General features: G+C 33.2%; 2 protein-coding genes across 4 annotated transcripts; one reads left to right on the top strand and one right to left on the bottom strand.

The window, feature by feature from the left end:
* The first annotated feature begins 1,743 nt into the window (after positions 1-1,743).
* Positions 1,744-2,894, top strand: LOC120162314 (RING-H2 finger protein ATL43). Its single transcript, XM_039172479.1, has one exon. The coding sequence runs from the start codon at positions 1,744-1,746 to the stop codon at positions 2,746-2,748; it is 1,005 nt and encodes a 334-aa protein (XP_039028410.1). The 3' UTR covers positions 2,749-2,894.
* A 1,892-nt stretch (positions 2,895-4,786) lies between these two features.
* On the bottom strand, positions 4,787-10,478 carry LOC120161949 (ethanolamine-phosphate cytidylyltransferase-like). Of its 3 annotated transcripts, XM_039172142.1 has the most exons (11): positions 10,364-10,478; positions 10,056-10,061; positions 9,604-9,993; positions 8,741-8,976; positions 8,471-8,604; positions 7,254-7,325; positions 6,202-6,269; positions 5,891-6,011; positions 5,521-5,586; positions 5,313-5,435; positions 4,787-5,008 (listed from the first exon to the last, which is right to left on the bottom strand). In XM_039172142.1, the coding sequence occupies exons 3-11, from the start codon at positions 9,957-9,959 to the stop codon at positions 4,937-4,939; spliced, it is 1,248 nt and encodes a 415-aa protein (XP_039028073.1). In that variant the 5' UTR covers positions 9,960-9,993; positions 10,056-10,061; positions 10,364-10,478; the 3' UTR covers positions 4,787-4,936. The 3 variants fall into 3 exon arrangements, with proteins under 3 accessions (XP_039028073.1, XP_039028074.1, XP_039028075.1); XM_039172143.1 differs by lacking the exon at positions 10,056-10,061 and having other exon boundaries at positions 9,604-9,994; positions 10,364-10,464; XM_039172144.1 differs by lacking the exons at positions 10,056-10,061; positions 10,364-10,478 and adding an exon at positions 10,240-10,316 and having other exon boundaries at positions 9,604-9,994.
* Between the last annotated feature and the right edge of the window lie 1,113 nt (positions 10,479-11,591).

The following is an 11,591-nucleotide window of genomic DNA, read 5'->3' as shown; positions in this document are numbered from 1 at the left end:
GGAAGCTACTTGGATTAGGTACCTTATAAAAGGAAAAATAATATTATCTTTACTTCGTGGTGGGGCAGTGCAGACAGTTGTGCCTCAACTCATGTCTAGAAGCTGTCCGGGGCCAGATGGATCCGGGTCTAATCTAAATTTGGACACTAAATGTTCAATTTTATTGATATGAGCTCTTGTTAATTTAAATATCTTAATGTTTGATTAAATTTAGAATAATAGTCGGCATGGACAAGGAAAAGAACAATGAAAATAGTACACTGTTTTTTAAATAAAAGTGGTTAGTCTAATTAATAAGTGAAAATATTTAAAATTATAATAAGAGTTTATAATTGTCACCATAAATTAAATACATAATTTAGATATTTTCCTATAATATTGAATTTAATCACTTTTGATCATATAAGGATCATATATGAAAACGGTTAAAAACTCAACCAAGATACTCGAACAAAAATTATATACAAACAAATCTGATTGCATTAATAAACGAACCACAAAAGATAATTAAACTATTGAAAGTCTACCGAAAATTATAAATCAGAACCAAATGTCATGAGAAACTATTCACGAACGCAAAATCGCGTATCCAAATTTAATTCGAGGGTCCATAACAAGGAAGATCAATAGAATTACAAATAAGTACAATCTTGATCAGTTGTGTCGTCGTCAAATCCAACCTTGAGACAACATAAAATAAAAATAACGACCAAACAACCAAGAAATAATGAGAAAAACGTATCACAGAGATAGAGATAAACGAATCACAAATGCATAATTATTTTTATTTAAAAAACTAAAAAAAACAAAGAGAGAAGATAATCAGCGATCGACAACCATAATCAAAATCGATGATGTCATCGACTAATCAAAATTAAAGAAAAAAAAGTTGAATTGATCTATAGAAAACAATATAAACTCTAAAAAAAAGGAGAAGAAAATATCTAAAGTTATACCGAAATCAAAAAGAGTACAATGTTAAAAAATTATTTATAATATTTGATTAAATAATCAATTTGATATATAATTTTTGAAGTAATTTGACCATAATATTTTTTTTTTTGATAAAATAGTCAATGATTGAATAAAAAAATATTAATTGACTAGTGATCAGAGTTTATCACTAGTGTGAGAATGTTATATCACTTATTTCAACATATAACTTTTGAAATATGATATGTATCATATCATCACTCTCAACAAATAACATGTGCCACATCAATGATATACTTTGAATGTTATAAACTAACAATTTTTTATTTAATCAAAAAACATTTTAGTTTGAAATAAAACATTATAAATATTCCTTAAAAATGCAATTAAATAAAAATATTATAAAATTATGATGGTTTATACATATTTGAAGTATTTTATCCAAGAATTCACGCCTAACCGAAGCTCAAAATTAATTGAAGCCCGTACTACTATTTTCTGGAAAGCACAGCTAACACTAACAGCAACCGTCAGATAAAGACTTTGGCATTGAACTGCTGGGGAAATTGGATTTTATCTCCCAGTTCTCCAGGAAAGAAGAAGAAAACCCCTTTATTTCTCACTGGACTTATTTCTGTTCTCAAAACGCCGTTAGTTAAATATACACAAACAATCATTTCTCTCTTTCTTACTTATTTATTCATGGATGGCAACAATAAATAGTAATTTCTCACCAAAACCCCAATCTCTATTTTCCCAGATTCCAAACATTCATTTTTCAGTCTCTTGCTGCTAATTCCAAGTCCTAACATGAGCAGTTTCTATCCCTTGAAGCCATTTCTTTTCACTTTGTTCCTGCAAATCTTCATTCCCCCCGCATTTGCAGATAATTACCATAACAGTAACAATACGAATATTACTAACAATCCTTCGCCATCGCCGTCCCTACGACCCGGTTCTTCTTCATTCAAACCCAGCACAGCCGTGTTCATATTTCTCGCTGTTCTATCAGTTTTGTTTTGCGTCATCTTCCTTCTCTTACTCTATTCTAAGCGTTGCGGAACTGATAGTGACAATAACCCATTCGGTTATGCCCACGCCTCGTCATTGGTCTCTGTTGTTTCAGCTGGGAGAAACTCGGGGTTAAACCAGGTGGTGGTCGAGTCGCTTCCCATGTTCCGGTTCAGTTCTCTCAGAGGGCAAAAAGACGGTCTCGAGTGCGCCGTTTGCTTAACCAGATTCGAACCGAACGAGCTCCTACGACTCCTCCCTAAATGCAAACACGCGTTCCACGCCGAGTGTGTGGACACTTGGCTCGACGCGCATTCCACTTGCCCTCTCTGTCGTTACCGAGTCGACCCGGAAGACATTCTCTTAATACAAGACCAAGATCTGACGACCGTTTCTCCCCCTTCTTCCTCCTCGAATCGGCTTGAGGACATCGAGTCAGAGCCTTCGAGGACGCGACGAGTTTCGGGGAGGCACTCGTACGCCGCCGGAGAACGAACGGGTAGCAGAACGACGTCGTGTTGTAGAAAAGACGGGCTGCTGCTGGTGAGGGAAGACGAGAGGAAGAAGAGAGTGGAGCACCGGATAATAGTATCGGGTTCGGGTGGGGGAGCGGGAAATGGATTCCATCAAAGGTGGAGCGACGTACAGCCGTCAGATCTGTTGTATCTACGGTCAGAAATGATAATAAGTCAGAGTGGTAGATTGGGCATAGGATCAGTGGGTGCAGAGGGGGAAAATAATAATAAAAACATGGGAAGAGATGAGAATGGAAATGGAACGGGGAAGAATGGTTCAGAGGCATAGAGAGGCATTGGTAGAAGCGTAATAAATAATGGTGTCGGAATTCACGGGATTTATTAGTAGCTTTTCGAGGTTTTTTTTTTTAATTCTTTAGTTTTAAATTTTTTTTTTGGCTGCGTCACGGTCCGTCCGTGATTTTCTCATTAAATAACGGAGCCATTTCATTTATGACCCTTTTAACCCTACACTACATAGCTAGTAAATTTTTATTTAAAATTTTCACGCTTAATTATTTAAGTTCTCTTGTTTTATACTTTTATTCTTCAAACTATAATTTGATGCACGTTATCTGTTTTAATATAATTGTTAATATTCAATTTGTTGATAAATTAATTTACATTAAATATTATAAAGAATATGAAGATCAATCATAAGTAATAACCGAAGTCAATATCAATTATTAGAGATTATTTATATCGACAACGATGTTAATTAAGTTAAACTTGATTAATATCATGAATAACCTTTCAATCCTTTTCTAATCTAGTATATAAAAATATTTGTTGTCAATTTTTTTGTGTCATTGGAGTAATTTTTCTGTTGATTAAAACCTTTGATAGTTCATAAGTTATAATCTCTTGATATAATTGTTGACATATACATTTAATCTTTAAATATATTGTATAATAATTATATCTATTTACCATGCTAGTTTACGCACAATCATCATATTCTTAGATCTAACGCAAACACTAATATTCTTGACATAAACTTAAATTTTACTAGAAAAAATATCCTGAATGCTATTTTATTTATCTTAGATTGATATTATTCATCATTTTTAGATCACAACTCTCCATAGTATCATTAGATGTAATCCTCAACTTGAATTATGAGAGATTAATCATCTATAATCGTCACAATAAGAATTTTTCAATCGATATAAATTATTATATGTATTGTTGTACAATTCGAATTAAACAATTAAAACAAAACAATTCCTTGGAGTTAACTTGTACATCCTCTAAGTATTTAATTAAAAATTGTAAAAACTTGATGGAATTGTTAAATGGAGCATAATGTTTGCCACTGGTCTAATGAGGGTGGGAGGGGAAGGGTGCAGCAACAGAATCTGAGAGGATCGGCTTGAATTCGTTTGTACGTCGCAATCAGATGTGCCCATCAGTGGATCACAGGCTGTCCATATTATTGCTGCTCTGTCTCTGCCTTCGTACCTCAAACGAAAGGTATTTCTTTTAAACATGTTAAAAATTGTTACGATAGTGAAAAAAAGAAGGGAGAGTTGAATGTTCCATTATACACTGCACATTGATAGCTGCAGCACATGATATTCAAATCTCGAAGTGACACTTACTACTCAACCAACTTTTTCTTATGTTTTTACTTCTAGAAAATAGTAAGGTTGAGCAACAGATTAAAAAAAAATTGAAAAACCATTTTAATCAATACGGTTTAATCTGATTTGATATTTTTTTGATTTGATCAATTCAAATATCTGATTTCAGATTCATTTCATTTTTTCCGTATGAAATTCTTTATTATAAATCAAATTAAAATGGAAAAGAAAATAATGATATAATCAATTTTTAAAAAAAATATTTTTAGATAAACTTAAATAAATCAAATCTTACGATTAATAATATTGTTTATTTTATAAATTTAAACTTGTCTGTACTCAATTTATATTTAAAATTTGTTTTATTTAGATGTTGAATTTCAAAAATATGATTTTTTTATACTTCATCAAAACCTAAACAATAATATGTTAATACCCTAAAAAATATTTTTTATAATGATCTTAAAATAGGATAAAACCAGGCTCCAGTAATGCATTGACCCTGAAAAAGCCCAACAAAAGTAATAAATTAAGAAGGGAAAAATAAACACACTAAAATTACAAAGCCCCGAGGCTTAAATTAATCAGTGATTACATAAGCTTACAAGCATTAGTAAACAAATTATTATAATATTCATTTACATCTCAGAACCCCCCCCCCCAAAAAAAAAAGATGAAAATAAGAAAGAAGATAACAAGAATAATAATAATAATAAAAGATAAAAAAAAACTGTTTGTTTGGAAGTTTCTGGTAATGATGTCTTCCAATGTCATGTCCTCTTATCCTCCTATCTTTGAATACTGTCTTCAACATGCATCTACATGAATGGTCAAAGCTGCACAAAGAGCTGTATCAAATTCGCTACCATCTTACGATAATAATACTCGTATATCCTAGTCGCCTGCAACATAAGCCTTCTCTTCGTAGTATTTCTTTTCACTCTGCGTCTTCTTCGCGTTGCGTTTCTACATCGGAAGCGAGCACAGGAAATTAGAGGAATATATATAAAGCATACTAACAGAGATTATGTATTGAAGATCGTGTATTCATGGCATAGTTAAAGTGCTAACACAAAAGGATAGGTTGCATGTCTCATTCAAAAGATTTCAACAATATCCGATGTCGGATATAATAATCAGAAAACAAGTTCCTAGCAGGTAGTGTCATTCCGTAAAAAGGTGAACTGCTAATCAACTTGCATTAGTACTTATAGACGAGATCATAGAATAACAATAAATGTGAACACCAAAAACCATCCGGAAATAATACCATATAAGCCTCGTGATTGGCAACTATCCTTTGGGCTACGGAACTTGTGGTTATACTTTTAGGGCTTTCAAGCATTCGGAAAATTCCGATGCTATTAGGAACTGCGTATGGATCGGTTTCACCCTGTAGGAAGTGAAGTATTTTAAATCTAAATAGTATTAGTTGTAACAATGAAAAATGAAAAACCGAGGCAAGTCTGAAAACCTACAGGCAACAATGTGCAACTCTCTGCAATTGTCCCATGCACAACCAAAGAAATGTTGAAAGTTGTAATCTGTTCAAGATAAAGAAAGCAGCCTCAGAAATGCACAATAACACACACACACATATATATCTTATTTGTATCAGGGAGGGGAGGGGATTTGCTATGCTGGCAAAACCCAAATCATAAAGCAGTATGGTACAAGCATCTAACGAATGGACATGTTTTGGCATATAAGCTAGGATGCATTTATCCGGAACCAAAAGAATTGATAAAATGGGCCATGATAATTAGGAGTAGAACCAATCATGGTTTCCTGGGGGGGTGGAATTTGCATAGGCACACCAATATACACTTAAGAGAAGAAATTACATACCATGTCCTTTGTAACTCCCCAAGGTGCACCAATGATAACTTCATCGACATAACGACAAGCTAATACACTAAGAGTGCGCTCAAGTAAATGCATAACTGGGTAGGGCATTCCCCTTTGCTCACTGCAAGAAAGGAGATTCATAAATTATTTCTTGCATAGAAATCCTTGATACTAGATTTTGCATCAAAGCATTGCAATAGTAGGTGTAGACCCAATGTTAACTTTCATCCTTCCTGACTCAATTGTCCTAACAAAATTTAAACGGTAATAAACTAGACAGAAGGGCAAAAGGCATGACACAGATAAAGTACCTCACAATATTGTCTGTATGAATACCAACAAGCAAAAAGTCTCCAAGCTGCCTTGCCTTCTTGAGGATCTGAGTAGACATAAAAGATGGCTTAGGGACATGCCCATGGGCAAAATGGAATGAGTTGAAAAAGTTCTCTTACTAGAAAAAACAAGAGCCATTTAGCATAAATCATAGGTCTCAAATTTTAGTGAAACCTCTAAAATAATACGATTCTAAAGAGTTTATTTAAATTTCAATAAATGAATAAGACTATTCATTTATCAACAAATTAATATTTATTATTTTCCAAGTAATTTTATGTTTTCAATCCTAGTATATTAGTATTCTTTACATTCTTCACTAAACTGCACTTCAATATTACAACAAAGGACTAATGCACTTCAACAAAGAAAATGTGCTTCTAATAGTAATCTGTCATTTGATAATACGGGGTATTATTGCTTTCTAATACTTACCAAGTTAAAAATTATACAAAAACCTATTAACCACCATGCTGCTTCACTACATTGTTGGGGAATACTTATATCAAAATGAAGTACAGAATTTAGCAGCAGGGAAATCTGTTTCTATATCAGGAGTAAATTGTAATCCCCCCTTTCACCTCCCACAATCCCCTCTGCATCTGACACTAATAGGTCTTTGGATAACATTATATCATCAACCTAAATTATTGACTTGGTTGAGCTTCAGTAACACTCCCAACAGGATTTCCATCCTCCCATCTAAGATCACCAAGATTCAAATTTAAGCAGGGCTACTAAATGACTACCAAGATAAAACAATATCAGCTAGCTACCCTGTTCATATGTGCAGGAGCCAGAAGTCAAGCCAGTAAACAGAAACTAGCACAGGAATTACAACAATATGTACATGAACTGAGGCCATAACGAGACAATAACCGATGAATGCATATCTTACAGCGACACTAGAGGAAAAAAACTTGGTAAGATGAAAAGCCATCATCAAATTGTCCATATGTTGCATTTTTATGCCATCATAATAACATAACCAACATAAAAATAAGTAGAGTATAAAGCAAGTGAGTAATACCTCCACATGCCCTGCATGAAAGAGATCAAATGCCCCATCAATGTAGACAATACGAGCATTTGGTCCAGGACCCTGTGGAAAAACTGAATGAGACTGACAGGGAAAGAGAGCCAGGCATTGCACAAAATAATACTGCCATAAAGGGAGAAAGAAAGTAGAAAAAGAGCAGAATCTGCTCCACCACCACTCATACGCTTGTGGCCTTGTCACTCTTCCTCAACTCAGATAAATAAGAAAATAGCTCTTAACCCTTGTACAAATGTTTGTATGCCAATGGGTGAAACAGGCCGTTGCCTGTCAATCCATGTTCATACTTTTAAGTTCCCAACAAATTGTTTTAAACCAGCTCTCCAAAAATTCTTCCATGCAAATGATTTACACACACACACATATATGCATGCATAATAATCTACTAACTATCCAGCAAGCATTTTATTCAGCTTTTATGTTCATGATGATTACACTTCAATAGGAACTTGATTGTATTTATGCAACGCATCCTTAATGAAATAGATGGTGAGGGGATTATGAGTCACAGGGGCAGGTGGTCAATTTGGTCACAACAAGACAAATGCTATAGTAAATGATGAGTTTTGTCAGCCTACTTTAAAGAAAGATGTCATAAAATCCTATTGTGTAATTATCAAGGTGAAAAGATAGAAAAGAATATAGGAGCTTGTATGCCTTTACCAAGCAAACTTGGTGACAGACTAACACTTTTTGTAATAGAATTCCAAGCAACCATGGAGGTTTAGACACCAACACTTTTTGTTGACAGATTTTCAAAGATTTCTCCCTTTCCATTTATTCCATGTTCTCATTGCCTAAAATTATAATTTGTCATTGAGAGCAAATCTTGAAAGACCTTGTGTAAGATCCTTAACACAAAGCTTTGTTTCTCCTCCTTCAATCTACAAAAGATGTCCAAATGATATTTTTTTGCACAATGCATTGGATGACCCTTTTTCTATTAGGAAGGTAATTACCTTTCGTGAAAGAATAGACATATAAGAAATTAGGATTAAATCACCTTTTCTATTTTATAGTATAGAATTAAATTCCCTTTTCTTCCACCTAGTGCAAGGTGTCTAAAGAGGGGAATAAAAGCATGTGTCAGAAACACACAATGCCCAAGCTTTTCCAAGTGGCAGTCATTTTTTTTTTCATTCCTTACCCTTTTGAGGCTGATAACTATGAAAAAAAAATAGTATTAGTACCTTTCCATTTGAGAATTGCACAATCCGCTGGGATGTTGGTAGAAATTGAGAAAGCTGACCCCTTTGTGATTGTTGTCTTTTGAATGAATCTCCCTCGGAGCTTTTATTATCCTTCATAGAAGAAAGTATTCTTCCTACGTACATATAAGTTGTGAAATAATTAGGAACAATATTACACTTAGGCTTAGAACATGATTTACAGAAGCTAGGGAAAAAATAACAAGCCCCAACCAAAAGAATATTAAGCATGTCTCAAGGAAATATCAGTACCTACAATATCCGTGCTGGAAACACCTTCAGTGCGCTTAATCTGCTTGTAGCGGCCGGCTTTCTTTGCCAAGGCATAAGCATCAGTCCCATCTGGGAGAAGGCAAGGATCATCACCATGTATTATGTAGTCAATCTTATGCTCATTGAACAGAGTGTTCATGAACTTCTCAGTAATTGCATAGGGGGCATTGGCTATTACTTGATCCACCCACTTCAATCCACTGACAAGTGCCAGCCTGAAGAGAACTTCAAATAAGATCCGTTGAACCATCAACTAAATCAATTAAAAAGGAGGAGCCACTACAACAAACAAACCATCGAAGGTAACACCAGCACCAGGGCAGCCTGATAAGTTTGATGTAAAGAACATATCCAAGGTATAAGGCCTTCTAACATATACGTTAAACAAAATTGATGCACCAGCTAACTAATCTCTACAATCCATCTTGTTCGTTAACTAAGGAAGCAAGCATACATGAAGTTGTGAGGGTTCAATTCTACACAGAAATCTGACAATAATTATTGCTTTGGCTTCTTCCATTTTGCACTTCAGCTCTGGATATATTACATATTATTTTCCTACTGTTTTTTCTTTCAATTAATTTTCTTTCATATATTGAAGACATCATAGCCATTTGTGCTGTACTTAGTCTCAAAACTTCAATTGTCAAACCAAGATATTTTTTTGGACAAATACAAACCCGAATATTAAGAATGCTTTCTATTCTAATGATGAAGAAACGGAGCTATTTACATGCCTTAAACGGAAAATAGAACAAGGCACAAATGAAAATGATTATGAAATCAAAATACCGAACTAAAACCCCAAAGACATCCCTCCCAAAAAAAGGCCTCATTAATACCTCTCTTCCATGGATAGAACAGGGGGGCCTTTATTAGCAACAATCTCCTCGTCACTCACAACACCCACCACTAATTCATCCCCTAAAGCTTTAGCTTGCCTCAGAGCATTAGCATGACCATAATGCATGAGATCAAAGCATCCATCCATGTAAACCCGTATGCGCTTCCTCTCACGCTTCTTCTTGAGGAAGATCCCAAAATTTGACCAACCATAAGATGGGAAAACTCCAACCCCACCAAAATAAGAAGTGGAAAACCCGAGCAAGGCGGCTGTTACCATTAGGCCACCAAACAGATGCGGGGAGCTATACAACCAATCCCAAATCCAATAGTTACTCTCATATTCCATTGCCATTATCTCTTCAAAAGCTCAATTCGAGGAGACACAACCTGCACAATAACAATACCACGAACTTAAAAAACACAAAAATCTATATGCCTGGAATTTCCGAACCTTCTGATCTAACTTCGCACGAATATTCATATGCCTCAAAGAAGATCATAACAGATATTTTTCTACTTTTGCACAAAATAAATCACAGCGAATCTTAAACTACATTTAAAATTTAAAGAAATGCATGAATGAGAGATCATAAGATGGATTTGTTAGAACAATTCACAAATCTGAATCTTACCCAAATATCAAAAGAAGCTCTAATTCAACGAAATGAGAAATGGACGCGCGTTTGAGAAAATAAAAATTGCTAACGCAAGAACATATGAATTGGAATATGAGAAGAAAATAAATCGAATCTTTACTTTATTTTCTTTTACTTTTGGTTTCCTTAGTGTTCGTGTCTCCTCCTCTTCTTTCTCCTTCTCCTTTTTCTTCCTGTTCCTTTTTAAATTTTTTAAAATTTTCCCCTTCTTCTTGTCTACCACGGATTTCTGACAAAGAGCTGTCCCAGAACGTATATATTTAATTTTCTTATATTAAATTAAAGAAATAGTAAATAAAAATGATTTTTCTCTTTCAAGAAGATCCCCCTCTTTTGTTGAACTAATTGGATCCTTCCTTTAAAAATATATATAATCGATTATTTATTTACGTGTCTATTCTATGAATCCGGTTTTCTTCAACATTAAGTCTTATCGAAAGGCTAGCTTTGACCAAATGTCGTTCTTAATTTTTCTTAATATAGTGGTAATTAATTAAATCTCGAATTTATTAAATATAATTTTTTTTAAAAATTATAGTATGTATGAGTCATGCACTCGTATAAAATTTCAAAATAAAAAAACAAAATGATAAATATATTCATATTCAAGAACCGATTTTAATAATAATAAAGATTATTTAATTAACAACAAATTGGTCTAGTGATATTTCATATTAAATTTCTTAAACAATATCAATAATTCAAAATCTTACGTTTGTGAATGTAGTAAATTGAGTTAGGAGAGTTCCCCATAATGAATCTCTACAAAAGTTGATCTAGACTAGTCAATAAATATATCATATACTAGTGATTAATTTAAAAAAGTATTATTCTTCTTGAGTGTTTTAAGTTTAAATAATTTTATTTATAACTAACTAGCTAATTAATTAAATGATTAAATTTTGCTAATATTCACGTGAATTAATTAATAATTTTTTGTTTTATTAATCTAGCGTAAGTACAATATAGTATATATTTAAAGATAACTTTCAACTATTTGACATTGAATGCTCACACTACTGACATCATGATTCGTGATGCTCGAACTCATGATCTCAATAAATAATAACAATTATTTTATCACCGATGTCACTTAGTTCATGCAATTATTATATAAAAATGTAAAGCAGACTCTTGTAAATATTGTATTTGTATGGTTATATTTGAAAGAAAGAAATTAAAATTTATATTTAAATTAAATTAATTGATCAATGAATTAAATATAAATATTTATATTAACCTTTTTAAAAATTAAAAAGAATTCATATTATTAGTTTCAAATATAATGACATTGATGTCTTATATTTTTAATATTAATATAATTACTT

The sequence above is a fragment of the Hibiscus syriacus genome, unplaced genomic scaffold (assembly GCF_006381635.1).
Source record: "Hibiscus syriacus cultivar Baekdansim isolate YM2019G1 unplaced genomic scaffold, ASM638163v2 tig00111402_pilon, whole genome shotgun sequence".
Classification (NCBI taxonomy): Eukaryota; Viridiplantae; Streptophyta; class Magnoliopsida; order Malvales; family Malvaceae; genus Hibiscus; species Hibiscus syriacus.
The sequence above is the reverse complement of the archived record's forward strand: the minus strand, read 5'-3'. Positions and strand labels throughout refer to the sequence as shown.

Excerpts from the sequence above, each read along its gene's own strand:
- LOC120162314 (XM_039172479.1), top strand. The coding sequence starts at position 1,744 with ATGAGCAGTTTCTATCCCTTGAAGCCATTTCTTTTCACTTTGTTCCTG.
- LOC120161949 (XM_039172142.1), bottom strand. The coding sequence starts at position 9,959 with ATGGCAATGGAATATGAGAGTAACTATTGGATTTGGGATTGGTTGTAT. Across the intron at positions 7,326-8,470 it reads TGCAATTCTCAAATGGAAAG|GGTCCTGGACCAAATGCTCG; the intron begins GTACTAATACTA and ends GTTTTTCCACAG. Across the intron at positions 5,436-5,520 it reads AGAGTTGCACATTGTTGCCT|GGTGAAACCGATCCATACGC; the intron begins GTAGGTTTTCAG and ends CACTTCCTACAG.